General features: G+C 45.2%; 1 protein-coding gene across 2 annotated transcripts in view; it reads right to left on the minus strand.

Annotated features, from left to right (window-relative positions):
- Window positions 1–9,162: 9,162 nt before the first annotated feature.
- Window positions 9,163–14,709, minus strand: part of AUH (AU RNA binding methylglutaconyl-CoA hydratase) — a 156,557-nt gene continuing 151,010 nt past the window's right edge. The window contains exons 8-10 of one of the 2 annotated variants that reach the window (XM_081151156.1): window positions 12,534–12,584; window positions 10,976–11,023; window positions 9,163–9,655 (exon numbers count right to left, since the gene is read on the minus strand). In XM_081151156.1, coding sequence (XP_081007282.1) covers window positions 9,578–9,655; window positions 10,976–11,023; window positions 12,534–12,584 — 177 coding nt within the window. In that variant the 3' untranslated portion in view covers window positions 9,163–9,577. The remainder of the gene's footprint in view (window positions 9,656–10,975; window positions 11,024–12,533; window positions 12,585–14,709) is intronic. The other variant, XM_081151157.1, reaches the window with a different exon arrangement.

Raw genomic sequence — 14,709 nt, forward strand, 5'->3', positions numbered from 1 at the left:
ATGAGTTTTTTATAAATTTTGAATATTAATCCCTTATCAGATGTTTTGGCGAATATGTTCTCCCATTCAGTGGATTGTCTTTTCATTTTGTTGATGGTTTCCTTTGCTGTGCAAAAACTCTTTAGTTTGATGTAGTCCCATGTGTTTATTTTTCTTCTGATTCCCTTGCCCAAAGAGATATATAAAACAATACATTGCTACAAAAAATGTCTGAGATTTTCCTGCCTATGTTTTTTTCCAGGATTTTTATGGTTTTGAATCTAACATTTAAGTCTTTAATCCATTTTGCATTTATTCTTGTGTGCTGTGTAAGAAGGTGGTCTACTGTCATTTCTTTGCACATATCTGTCCCATATTCCCAGCACCAGTTATCTTTAGTCCATTGTGTTCTTGCCTCCTTTGCCAAATATTAATTGACCATAAGGCGTGGGATTATTCCTGGGCTCTCTGTTCTGTTCCATTGATCTACGTGTCTGTTTTCATGCCAGTACCAGGCTGTTTTGATTACTACAGCCTTGTAGTATAGTTTGATACCAGGTAGTGTGATCCCTCCAAGTTTATTCTTTCTCAAGATGGCTGTTGCTATTCAGGTCTTTTATGGTTCCCTATAAATTTTTGGAATATTTATTCTAGTTCTGTCCGGTATCTTGACAGGAATGGCACAGGATCTGTGGATTGCTTTGGGTAGATGGACATTTTAATAGTGTCGATTCTTCCTGTCCATGAACACAGTATATGCTTCCACTTATTTGTATTTTCTTCAATTTCTTTCTTCAGTGTCTTATAACTTTCCAAGTACAGCTCTTTCACACCCATGGTTAAATGTACTCCTAGGTATTTTATTCTTTTGGAAGCAATCACAAATGGGATTGTTTTCTTAGTTTCTCTTTCTGATAGCTCATTATTGGTGGATGAAAATGCAACTGGTTTCTGGATATTTGGAATCCTGCTGCTTTACTGAATTCATGTATCAGTTCTAGTAGTTCTTTGGTGGAATATTTAGGGTTCTCTATATACAATATTATGTCATCTGCAAATAATGACAGTTTTACTTCCTTCTTTCCAGTTCGTATGCCTTTATTTCTTCTTCTGGTCTAGGATTTCCAGTACTGCATTGAGTAGGAGTGGTGAAAGCAGACATCCCTGGCTTGTTCCTCATCTTAAGGGGAACGCTTTTAGTTTCTGCCCATTGAGTATAATGTTGGCTGTGGGCTTGTCTATATGGCCTCTATTCCCACTTTGATGAGAGTTTTTGTCATAAATGGTGGATTTTGTCAAATGCGTTCTCTGCATCTATTGATATGATCATGTAGTTTTTATCCCTCATTTTGTTTATATGAGGTATCGTGCTTATTGACTTGCAGATATTGTACCAGCCTTACATCCCTAGAATAAATCCCACTTGGTCATGATATGTGATCTTTTTAATGTATTGCTGGATTCAGTTTGCTAATATTTTGTTGAGGATCTTAGCATCTATGTTCATCAGGGATATTGGTCTATAATTCTCTTTCTTTGTTGTGTCTTTACCTAGTTTTGGAACTAGGATGCTGCTGGCCTGGTAAAATGAGCTTGGGAGTCTTCCCTCCTCTTGAATTTGCTGGAATGGTTTGAGAAGGGTAGATGTTAATTCTTTGAATGTTTGGTAAAATTCACCTCCAAAGCCACCTGGTCCACAGATTTTGTTTTTTGGGAATTTTTTTATTACTGCTTCAGTTTCACTAGTTGTAATCTCTCTATTCAGATTCTCTACTTCTTCCTGATTAGGTTTTGGAAGATTGTATGCTTCCAGGAATTTATTCATTTTGTTCAGATTGACCAATTTGTTGGTATATAATTGTTTGTAATATTGTCTTACAATCCTTTGTTTTTCTTTGGTGTCAGTTGTTACTTCTCTTTTATTTCTGATTTTATTTATTTGGGTCCTCTTTTTTTTTCTTGATGAGGTTGGTTAAAGGTTTGTCAATACTGTTTATCTTTTCAAAGAACCAGCTCTTGATTTCATTGATCTTTTGTATTGCTTTTGTTTGTTTGTTATTTCACTTATTTCTGCTCTGATCTTCATTATTGCCCACCTTCTACTCATTCTGGGCTTTGTTTGTTCTTTTTTTTTTTTTAATATATCTTTATTTTTTATTTATTTATTTTAATATATCTTTATTGATTTCAGAGAGAGGAAAGGAGAGGGAGAGAGAAAGAAACATCAATGAAGAGAGAGTCATTGATCGAGCCTGCAACCCGGGCATGTGCCCTGACTGGGAATCCAACCCCGATCGCCTGGATCCCAGGTCGACGCTCAACTGCTGAGCCACGCCCGGCCGGGCTGTTTGTTGTTCTTTTTCAAGTCCCTTTCATTGTAAAGTTAGATTGTTTATTTGAGCTTTTTCTTGTTTCTTGAGGTAGGCCTGTAATGCTATGAATTCCCTCTTAGAACTGGTTTCCCTGTGTCCCACAGATGTTGGGTTGTTTTGTTTTTTCATTTGTTTCAGTGTAACTTTTGATTTCTTCCTTGATCTTACTATCAACCCATTCATTGCTTAGAAACATATTATTTAGCTTCCATGTCTTTGTGTTTTCCATTTTTCTTCTTGTGATTGATTTCAAATTTCTTAAATTCCTTGAGTCTTGTTTTGTGTCCTAACATGTGGTCTATCCTAGAAAATATTCCCTGTGCACTTGAAAAGAAAGTCTCTTCTCTTGCTTTGGCGTGAAATGCTCTGAAGATATCAATTAAATCCATTTGATCTAGTGTGTCACTTAAGGCCATCTCCTTGCTGATTAACTGTCTGGAAGATCCATCCATTGATGTCAATAGGGTGTTAAAATCCCCCACCACGACTGTATTACTATCAGTCCCTTTACATACATCAAGATGTGCTTTATATATTTTGGTGCTCCTATGTTGGGTGCATAAATGTTTACAAGGGTTATACCCTCTTATCAGATTACTCCCTTTATTATGTAATGTCCTTCTTTGTCTCTTACTATAGCCTTGGTTTTAAAATCAATTTTTTCAGATAGAAGTATTGTTACCCCAGCTTTTTTTCCCTTTCCATCTGCATAAAATATTTTTCCCATCCCTTTACTTTTAGTCTGCTTGTAATTTTCATTCTGTGGCAGTCTCTTGAATACAGCATATACATGGGTCTCCTTTCGTATCCAACTACCTTATGTCTTTTGATCAGAGCACTTAAAGTGATTATTGATAGGTGTTTTTTAAAACTATGTTCCTGTTTCTCCCTCCCTCCTCTCCTCCTCCTCCTCCTCTTCAAGCTGTCCCTTTAGCATTTCTCGTAATACTGGTTTGGTGGTAACAAATTCCTTTAGCTTTTTGTTGTCTGGGAAGCTCTTTATTTCTCCTTCATTTCTAAATGACAGCCTTGCTGGGTAAAGTAGCCTTGGTTACTAGTAGGCCTTTGGTTTACGTTAGTTTTAATACTTCATGCCACTCCCTTCTGGCCTGAATGTTTCTATTGAGAGATCAGCTGACAGGCTTATGGGAGCTCCCTTGTAGGTCACTGTCTATACCTTCCCTTAAGATTCTCTCTTTGTCTTTAACTTTTGCCATTTTAATTATGTATTGGTGTGGGTCTCTTTGGGTCCATCTTGTTTGGGACTCTCTGTTCTTCCTGGACTTGTGTTTCCTTTACCAGGTTAGGGAAGTTTTCAGTCATTATTTCTTCAAATAGGTCTCTCTTCTCCTTCTGGTACCCCTATGATGTAGATGCTGTTACGCCTCACGTCCAAAGGTCTCTTATCATTTTTTAAATTCTTTTTTTTTTTTAATCCTCACCTGAGGATATTCTTTCCATTGCCCTTTCAGAGTGGAAGGGGGGGAAGGGAGAAGTTTCGATGTGAGAGAGACACATTGATTGGTTGCCTCCTGCACACTGGGGCTGGGGATCGAGCCTGCAACTGAGATACATGCCCTTGGCTGGAATCGAACCTGGGACCCTTCAGTCCGTGGACCAATGCTCTAACTACTGAACCAAACTGGCCAGGGCTAAATTCTTTTTTTCTTTTGCTGCTCTGATTGGTTGTTTTTTCCTACCTTGTCTTCCAAATTGCTAACTCAGTCCTCTGCTTCATCAAGTCTACTCTTTATTCCTTCCAGTGTATTATTTCAGATATGTCAGTCTTCATTTATGATGGTCCTTTTTTATGGTTTTATCTTTTTAATGCTGTTGAGCATCCTTATAATCACTACTCTGAACTCTGTATCTGATAAATTGCTTACCTCTATTTCATTTAGTTCTGAAAAATTCTCTCGTTCTTTCCTTTGGGGCCTGTTTGTCTTCCCATTTTGGCTTCCTCTTTATGTTTCTATGTATTAGGTAGATCTGCTATGACTCCCAGTCTTGGTAGGGTGGCCTTATGCAGTAGGTGACCTGTACAACTCAGTGGAGCCATCTCCCAGATCACCCGAGTTGGGTGCTCTAAGGATGTTCCTGTGCATGTTATGTGGGCCTTCCTGTTGTAATTGAGTCTTGATTGCTATTGGTCCATTTGTGTGTGGGATCAACTCTTAGGTTGGCTAACAGTGAGGCTCAACTCTGCAACATAGTGTGTAGGCTACTGTGCAGGTGCTGATACATGAAATAGAATTTGTCCCAGCAGGGTTTGGTGCCTGCCGAGATCTCTCTGTGGATATGCTGCTTGTGAAGCTTACTGGATCCTGTTCTGTTGTTGTCTGAAGTTGGTCACTCGGTGTATTGGTTTTGGGCCTCTTTGGAAGGACTTTGGTGCAGGCCAATGTCAGGCACTTTTTGTTCTGGTCCTGGGCAACCTGTTTGGAGCTATCAGCAATCCACAGTTGTGGCTCCCTCTGTTGGGATTGGGTGCATGTGGAAAGGACTAAGCTGAGCACCAAGGTCTGCTTTTACTAGCACTGGGCTTGGGGGCAGATCAGCAAAAATCTCAAAGCACCCAGAGATCTGCCTCTGCCTTCAGGTTCTCTGTAGGGCTCAGTCACTTAAAGAGCCTTGGGCTATACTCCTCAGCAAGGGTTAAGCTCCTCTGGTTGGGCAAGAGGGATTCCAATGGGTGAAACTATTGCTTCCCCCCAGGCCGATGCTGCATGGAGGGGAATGCTCTGCCTGAGAAAGGTGGCTTCTGCAGCATGGGGAGAGGACTAAGCAAAAGGACCCTGTCGGCTGACCTCTCAGCTCTCCCCCAGAGCCACCAACCCCAGACTCACCTCATGCAGCTCGTCTGCTCTGCCCTCTCCCCAACGGAGCCCAGAGAGACTGGCTGTGAACAAAATGTGTGTGTTGTTCCTTTAAGATGGTGCCTGCATTTCCAACCGTCTCTCCCTGGCAGAGAGAAACCCCATTGCTTTTCACAGGCAGATGTTATATGGGTGCCTTTCCTGGTTCTGGTGCTCTGGGCTGGGCAGCCTGACTTGGGGTTTAAACCCCAGAGTTCTCAGGGGGAACCCCCCCGAGCTAAGCTATCCCTCCAGAACTTCAGCTGCTGCCCGTGAGTGCCTGGCGAGCCCTCTCATGCCTCTGCATCTTACCAGGCTCAATGTAGCCTCCTCTGTAAGTCCTGAGTCATAAAGCTCGTCTTCAGTTGGTTATTCAGGACGATTTTTCTATACTTTGTCATTCCAGTTTGGTCCTGGGAGGAGGTGAGTGCAGCTTCCACTCAGTCTGCCACCATCTTGGATCTGCCCTTGTCCCGGTTTCTTAAACTATCAATTGACAAACCCATTTTCTAAGGGTCTTTGTTTTTGGTTGTTTATTCCTCACCGAGGATATTTTTTCTATTGCTGTTCAGAGAGTGGAAGGGGGGGAGAAAGAGAGAGAGAAGTGAGAGAAACACATCAACTGGTTGCCTCCCGCATGTGCTCCAACTGGAGGTGGAGAGAGAACCTGCAACCCAGGTACGTGTCCTGACCGGAAAGAGAACCCATGACCCTTTAGTGAGCAGGCCGATGCTCTACCCACTGAGCAGCACTGGCCAGGGCTGTTTCCTAAGGTTCTGAGTGCTAGGTGAGAACATGCAGGTGAAGCGCCCAGCTGGAGGCGCTGAGTGGGCGTCACAGTAACTGCCACATGGCCTGCCAGTCACCAGACCACTTGACACGCACACTTTCAGTATCTCTGCAAGTCAGGAGGAGACTGTCGAACCAATCTGGGCAAGGCTGACACTCGCAGGTCAGCAGGCTGTGGAGAGTGAAGAGTGGGGCAAGGCCAATGGCACCAGGCTCACCTCCTGTCTGCAACCAGCTCCATCAGGCCATGCTCCAGCCTGCTGCTCACCCCAGAACCACCAGGGCCTCTCCTCCCCGGAGGCTGTCACCAGCAAACACAGTATCCATGGGAGCCCCTGCAGGCACTCAGGGTTTCATAAATGGTAAGTCAGTATCATCGGAACAGTGCCCATCCCTAATTCTCTCATCTCATCCACATTAGTATCTTCAGTGATCGTGTCAAAGTGTTTCCTGAATCATAACATATACATAATGCTTGTTTTCTGTACTTTAAAATGGATTGACGTGCTAGTGGCTAACCCCACTTTGCTGCCCCCAGGGAACTGTAAGCTCAATATTTCGTCTCCTCTAAGCTGGCTCAGGGTGGAGTGTGTCATGAGGGCTGGCCCTGACCACCCCAGCGGTGCATCTTGGTCTGTCCTTGGGTACCCTATTCTCCCGGCCAGGCACTGTTCTCTCATGCTGCCCTGAGCATTAGCCTGAGAAGCTAACTGCACAGGTGTTCTTTGAGGGTTAGAAGTTATGCCTCTAAGGGACAGATGAACTTTGAGAGGTTCCCAAAGAGTAGGGCTGTGAAAATCCAAAGGAAGGCACTGGAAACAGAGGGTTTGGGGTACCTGAAAATCGCAGATATTTGGAGCACAGGGTTTTGTCCCTGAACACCCAGTCACAATCTGTAGCCTGTTTCATCTATACAATTTAGTATAAGGAAATAATTTCTATTGCTGTTTTGATCAATGCTGACATACACATCAGTTACTACTTATGTAGGTGAGCAGGCAGATAAGAACAGCATGGTTAAATATTTAAATGTCGGCCTGCCAGGAGAAAAGTGCCAATGGCCAGCTGTAAGTCCCTATGAAAAATAGCATTTTCTGTAAGTGTGGCATCAAGGAAATGACAGCCACTACTGTTCCAAGCACTTTCAGAAAAGGAACACTCTGTAACAAGCCACTTTTTTGACAACTAGAAGGAAAAGCAAGAACTAGATTAACGGGAAAACCAGGCCCTTTCTTATTGAAAACAACAAATTTGAAATGACCCTTCAAATCGCAGAAATGAGTCCCAGGAAATGTCTTCTTTTCGCATAATACACCTCCTCTCTGGCCTCAGGCCTCTGTAAGTTAGAGGCCTCCTTTCTCTTCAGAGATGTGGTGAGCTAACCAGCACTGAGCTGTGTCAGGGCTCGTGGGGCTCCCGCCCGGATACCACGCAGCGTCTTCTCCTGAACTGCGCTGGCGCTGGTTCAACCTCCCCTGGGTTTTCTTGGACTTAATCACAACACGTGGAAGGAAGAAACCACTGCATTTCCAGCCAGCGTCAGCCTGATGCAGTTTTGTGGTTTCAGTGTCAGGACCCGCAAACACTGTGCAGAAGCGAAACAAGAGGAGCTGCTGGCCAGGCAGACAGGTGCCCCTGACCCGCCCTCTCCCCACGGAGCCCCCAGCCCCTGGCGCGGGACCAGCAGCAAGACCCTGCTGCTGAAGAGAAATCACGTGACGGCGAGAGTCTACACACACATGCCCCTGCTGTGGCTGCCTGGTATCAGAAGTCACTTCAGGGTGCGGTCTGCTTTCAGACACACTCCACTGACGTGCTCGGAACGTGTTGAGCTAAGTGGCGCTCAATGGGCATCAACTGGCTCCGAGTCAGCCGGCACGTTGCTGGGCCCCGGCTTAGTGTTTCTGCCTCATTACCATCACCTCCTACTCAGCTGAATCAGAAGCAGCTTTTGAAAGGGTCACAGACAGGACACAATGGTCCTGACACCTCTAAAGGCTGTGACAGGAACAAGCACTTAATCTGCAAGTTATCCTGCAGGAAATGAACAGTGCAGGTTTATCAGCAAACAAAGTGCACAAACACTGGTCACACCCCGAGAGCCAAATGTGAACTTTCACAACCTTCACAGGATGCGATGGTCACCCACCTGCGAGCGTCAGAAGCGAGGTGAGTGTGCGGGGAGATCGCCTGCCTGCCCGGCCGCCTCAGGGGGATCAGCTGACGGAAACTTCTTGTTTGCCTCTTTCAAGGTTTTGGGAGTTTAATTTCCCATATTAAAAATAAGTTTCAGTGATTTTTAAAATTCGAAGTGTATGTGTTTTCCAAAAGCAAGGAGGCCGTGCTGCTGACTGCGGGAACACGGGGGCAGGCAGGCCTGCCACTGCAGGGGCTCAGCTGCAGTGGTTGGGGGTCTGTGGCACCGGGGCCTCAAACAACGTGTGGGTCCCAGAAAGCAGGGCTTCTCCAGGGCCGGGGAACTCAGCCCTGCAGTCAGAAGACAGCCTGGTGTGATGAAGCAAACACAAAATAAAGGCAGCACAATTCATTCAGAATGGTGGTGTCCCCTCCCTTTTCACACTGAATCCTGTGCTTCCAGGAGCCCCTGCCCCAGGCAGGCTGCACTCCCCCGGCTCCTCCACATTGGGCTGCTTTGCCTGGCCAAGGTGCAAAGGCAGGTCTGTCAAGGAGAGATGGAAAGGCTTGTGGAAGTCACCTGCCTTCCTTACTGAAATCAGGGGCCAGTAACGGGGTGAGAGGGCGAGGGCAGGCTCCATCGCACCCTTAATCCACCACCCTGGCTGTAACTTTCTCTCTGGGTTAGGCCAGGGGCCCCGAAATGTGCTGGGAGGTCTGAGTAGTACCACGGGGCCAGACCTGCAGGTGGCCTCCCAAGGCCTCGGGCTCATCTCTGATGGGATCAACTCTCCACTGACCACACCGCATTCTAGACGGACTAGGTGAGCTCACCTGACACAGAGAACCAGCGTGGAAAGGGGCTTTCTTCCCAAATCCAGCATGAATGTTTTATTCAGTTAAAGAAGGGTGGGGTAGGAGAAAAGTTCCCATGTTTTCTTTTCACTAATTTGATTTAGATTTGGTAAATTTCACTTAGAACATCTATTGATTCCTTTGTCAGTTTGAGATGTACATGTGTACCTGTGCATAAGATCCCTCGGAAACTTTATTAGGTACAACTTCACATTTTTGGTATATAGAAATAATTTTATTTTCATATTGCAGCACAGTAGACATACAATCAACATTCTTTCCTAGAGTGCAATATATAAATTATTCACATTAAAAATTAAGAACAGAAAGCTTCATACGCAGGAAGAATTTTAAAACATCTACCTACTTTAGTCTGTGTTTTGGCGCACACACTGCTAGCTCGATAAATCTGAATGGACGGGGCATCACACAGTGGGACACGGCACATTCGACGACTCCAGATGTGTAACTCACTGCACGGCCACCACCCTCCGCTTTGGTCGTGGGTTCCAGGTGCTGAGCCCTTCGTGGATCTGAAAGGCCCCCCCGAAGCACACCTGCCACGCTGGCATTTTAGAGACGGTGCTCGCTTTACTCCCCTTTATAGCGAGGGGGTCTTTTCTCCTTAAACGCCAGAAGACCTTCAAGTCTGTCTTTTGTTGGAATGGTCTAAGAGAAACAAGACATTATGTTACATGTACCAAAAAGTAAAATGTAAGCGTTTTATCTAAGAAAACTAATTAGAACACAATATAAAATTTTGAAATCTAGTAGCCATTTGAACAATTCTAATTACGTGACCACATTTATTATTCTAACTCCAAATAGGTTTTTTCCATTTCAAATATACTTAAAACAACCTGCTCTTAGGAACAAAGTAGAAACTTTGAATTAGATCTTTCTTCTCTGACATGTGCATCCATGCTATGTATTCTAAGCAACTGCCTTCAATGCATTCCCACACATTTTAGTGAGTTTCATTTTCATTTTGATTCAGTTCAGCAATGATTTAACTCCTCTGAGACTTCTTCTTTGACATGTGTTTAGAAGTGTGTTGTTTAACCTTCTTTAAAGATTAAAACGCACCATTAACAGGTGGGATTTTCCACCTGTCTTTCTAGTTTAATTCCACTGTGGTCTGACAGAACACTTGGTGTGACTTCTGTTCCTTTACATTTGATAAGGTGTGACTTAGAGCCAAATATGTTTTCAGAGTTTTCCGTGGTCTCCAAGGCTCTCTGTGGAGGTCCATTATCTACTCCATTCCTGGCAGGTGCTCATCAATCCCAGGTGGAGACTTCTGAACAGGGACCTGCAGAGTCACACTCCAGCCGTGCCCCTAATCCACGGCAGCAGTTAAATGGAAGCTGATGCAGCTTCCAGTTCTCAGGAAAGGTAGGACAAAGTTCTGCTACGTTAGGTGCCCTAAAACAGTTACACCTTTCGGGAAAATCAGAGGAAGGAAAGGTGAAAGGGAGGGAGAAGGAGGGTGGCAGATAAGGGGAGGACGGAAGGATGATTTGTTCCCCTATAGAAAGCCCCACTAATTTGTGTACAAAAAAGAAAACTGTACAACTGAATTAGTGAACTTTCATTGGGCAGGAGGGGAGGCAGAGGAGGTTAGGGAGAGCCGATGAGTCTTCAACACCTGTGTTCCCCAGCAGGCAGGTGGCTCACCGCCACCCGCCCCACCTCTGCGCTGCAGTGAGGGCTTAAGTCACTCACGAAACACACTGTGAGTCACAGAGACAGTTGCAGCACAAGTGGCGCTAACTTAACTACTCTAAGAGTTTTCTAAATTATGTAGACAACAGTCACTGGTTTGTGAACAGAGTCAATCAAAAGAGCTGATGGCAGTCAAGTATCAGAACTAATTTCAACATTTGTGTGACATGACTTTGCCCAGTGACACAGGATACATCTGACCTTCACAGAGGTCACCGGACTTTGTGAGGGCATCTGAGTTGAATGAATGATTGTATTACATACCTGAGCATAACAAGCTTCTTCTATGGCTAACCCTGTTACTAAATCCACCTGAGGATAAAAACATAGTTCATTTCAGCAGGAAAATCTTTGTGAAACATGGTATACTCGTTGTAAATTCAAACCTAATAACCCTACTCCCATGAACAGAGCCCTTCAGTGTAATGTGGCAAATCCCAGGTGGGGCAGCAGGAGACACTGTGGAACCTGCTGCCTGGATTCACAGCCTGACTCCCCCATGTGGGACTGTGCAGCGTTGGGTAAGATCTTTAACCTCTCTGTACCCAAGAGAGCCGCAGCTGAACAAGGGGCTACCACCTGAGGAGATTGTAAGGATTAAGTGATTTATTCAGGTGAAGACTTTATGAGGTACCTAAGATACAAAGGCCACCCTCAGAGATACCGCGGGTTCGGTTCCAGTCCACAGCAATAAAGCAAGTATCGCAATAAAGCCACACAATGTTTCTGGTTTCCCAGTGCCTATAAAAGCTATGTTTACACTATACTGTAGCCCATTAAGTGTGCAACAGCATTATGTCTACAACAATGCACATTCATTAAAAAATAGTTTATTGCTAAAAAATGCTAACCATCCCCTGAGCCTTCAGTGAGTCCTAAACTCTGCTGGTGGAGGGTCCTGCCTGGATGTTGATGGAAATGGAGGTATCTGTGAAGTACAATGAAGTGGGGGGGGGGGGTGTGAGTGTGTGTGTGTGTGTGTCTGTGTGTGAGTGTATGTGTAGTGTGTGTGTATATGTGTGTGTGAGTATATATATGTGTTTGTGTGTGTGTGTGTGTGTGTGTGTGAGAGAGAGAGAGAGAGAGACCTGGCACAGAGCAAGGGTGATGTAAGGCATTTGCTACTAAATATTGTTACTATTACATAAGAATTTAAAAAAAAAAATCTAATACTTTTATGTTAAAAACTACATATACTGCTAACAAATTCTCTCTTTTTACTGCTATTAAGCCCAGGATAATACAGTGGGCTCTGAGTCTACAAGGAATAAGTATCTTTCTTAAAAATTCCCATAACTTAACTAATTGGAAGTCCCAGTCAAGGGCTGCCTCGCCCTGCCCGGCCTGGGGCTCCCCTCCCTCGGAGTCCCACCCAGGGGCCCCACCTGCCGCCTTGCTTCCTGTGCCTCCCTGCAGAGAGCACCCAAGGGGTGCGAGGGGGCCAGGGCCAGGGCAGCCTCCGCCAAATCTTTTAATACCACAGTGCTGGTGCTGAGAACACACAGAGGCCCTTTCCTTCTGGGTTTTCTATGAGCGACTAGTCAGTAAGTCTATTAACTCAATGGCAAAATCACAAGCAAGTCATTAGGCTGTACGGCTGAGGGTGGGTCACCAGTTCTGTGATTATGACAGTGAATTAACACCTGTTTGCAGAATGAAATCAACCATGTAGTTTAAAGAACCTCAGTGGCTCTCAGTAAAAGCAGCATGAAATCGCTGTATTTTAGAACATTAGAAATAACGCAGAGCTCTAACCTCCGTTCATTTAAGTTAAATCTCCACTGCCTGCTCCAGCAACAAACTCACCCATCAAGGAACTTACCTCCATCCCTTGATTAATTGCTAATTTTGCCACTCGCATTGCAACAGGTCCCTAAAATTCAAATGAAAGAAACAGATTTTAATCACTATTTATGCTAATTATACTGTACATCTCAGCAAAACTCAGACATTTCCTCTGTGGGGTCCGTACCACAGAAGCACTAACAGCCTGTTCTGCAGACTCCATAGGGCCTGCGGCTGGCAGACTCCACGCCTATGGGTCGGCAGGTGGTACGTGCCGGGGGGACCTACCTTTCTTCATCAGACCTCCCTGGAAGTTAAGAAAAGAGAGACAGAACATTTGGCACGGCACCACACCTATCCGAGTGTGACAGAACTTGGGCTGGGGCTCAGGAGTCCCCACCATCAGACACCCCCATTGGGGTTGGCATCAGTGTTTCAGACACAGGCTGTGTCCCCTCCAAGGGCATGGATGACTAAGCATGATGACCTGCAGTGCAGGGTGGTGTTCCCACAATGCACCAAGTCCCAGCAGTCCTTCAGCAGGTGAGCCCCCCAGGAAGGAGCCAGGTGCCACCCAAGAGCAGGAAAGCGCTACTTCTACCAGTGATGCATCCATGGGCTGAATCCCCAGAAACTGTTGATGTGCAAAGACCTGGACTTGAATGGCATATTTTAAAATGTCTTTTGAATGAAAATGAAAGGTGGGCTCTAAATAACAGGCAAAACAAAGGGCTCAACGAAGTGCGAGGCAGGCTGGTCCAGAAAGGCTCTCCCAGCAAGGGCACTGGAAGATCAGCATCGACCTATCTCAGGCTCTCCCTGTGTCACCTGCTTAAGAACCTCTCTCAGGCCAATTTTACTAGGGTTAGACGAGGATCAGAATCCTCCCACTCGTGATTTGTATGCAAGGCACACATACTAGTATTGCTTTTTAAAAATCATCAGTTCACTTTTTTTAAACATGGTGCTCCTCTCACTGAGAATCTTCTCCCTTCCCTTCTATCGCCAGCTGACCCTCATCTGGGTGCTGGTCACACTTCCAGTCACCAACCCCAAGCCCCGCTGCAATACAGCTGGGGCCTCAGGGGCGGGGGTGCCCTGGCCTCTGCCCGTCTAGCCTGCTTCCAGGGCGGCCAGGCTGTCCACAAAGCACACTTTGGTAGCAAAGTTCAGAAAACTAGAAAAACGAAGATGAAAATGCTCTTAGATAGAAGCTCATTTAATTAGTTTCTCTTTTAGAATACAAAACCAATGCTGCTTCTAGACAAGTCTTTTTTTGTTACAGAAATCAGCTGGAAATACTAATTTTACAGAAGCTTTCTAATTATTTGGAAGAGTAACCATTCGGTAACAAAGACTACAAAAATGAAGATTATTCTACCTGAAATTGTGTTGTGTAACTTTGCATCCAGTTTCAGCTATACATATTCTGACGTTATTCAACATCATCCCTGACCGGGGAAGAGGTCATTTTGGCGACTCGTGTCCTTCAGATGCAAGCTGGTGAGGACAGCCAAGCACTCTGTGTGGGTGCGGCTGCGCAGCAGAGTGGGGGGGCCTGGGGGCAGGCGGAGGCAGTGAGGGCCTTGCCACTCTAAGGGTCTCGGGGGGGGGGGGGGGGCACACTCCCAGGAGGGAGAAGGAATCGGGCTGAGAGAGGAGCTCTGGAGCAGGGAGCTGCCACTTACGTCCCAAGCCAGGAGAGGGTGCGCTAGAACGGGAATCATGCCATAACCTTACTTAAACACACCTCTGTATCTCAACTGAGGCATGTTGGTCACAAAGGTTTAAGCCAAGGGAAGTCAGTTAACCAATATTAAAACTAGTACTTGTCCTGATACTTGTACATTTAATCTCTCCTAAGGTAGAGGATTTCTCAAATATTTTCAAGAAATATAAATACTGAAGTTACAGTGAGAGTCTTTTTTTTCTTTTCTTTTTTTAATATATCTTTATGGATTTTAGAGAGAGGAAAGGAGACGGAGAGAGAGAGATAGAAACATCAATGATGAGAGAGTCATTGATCGGCTGCAGCCCGCAACCTGGGCATGTGCCCTGACCGGGAATTGAACCCTGATCGCCTGGACCCTAGGTCAACGCTTAACCGCTGAGCCACGCCCGGCTGGGCAGAGTCTTTTTTTTCTTAACAGCAATAAAAACCGTTTCTATGTGCTCCCTCTCCGTCAACTCAGAGTGTGAGGCTGTGTTACCCT

The sequence above is a fragment of the Miniopterus schreibersii genome, assembly GCF_964146895.1.
Source record: "Miniopterus schreibersii genome assembly, chromosome: 11".
In the NCBI taxonomy this organism is placed as follows: Eukaryota; Metazoa; Chordata; class Mammalia; order Chiroptera; family Miniopteridae; genus Miniopterus; species Miniopterus schreibersii.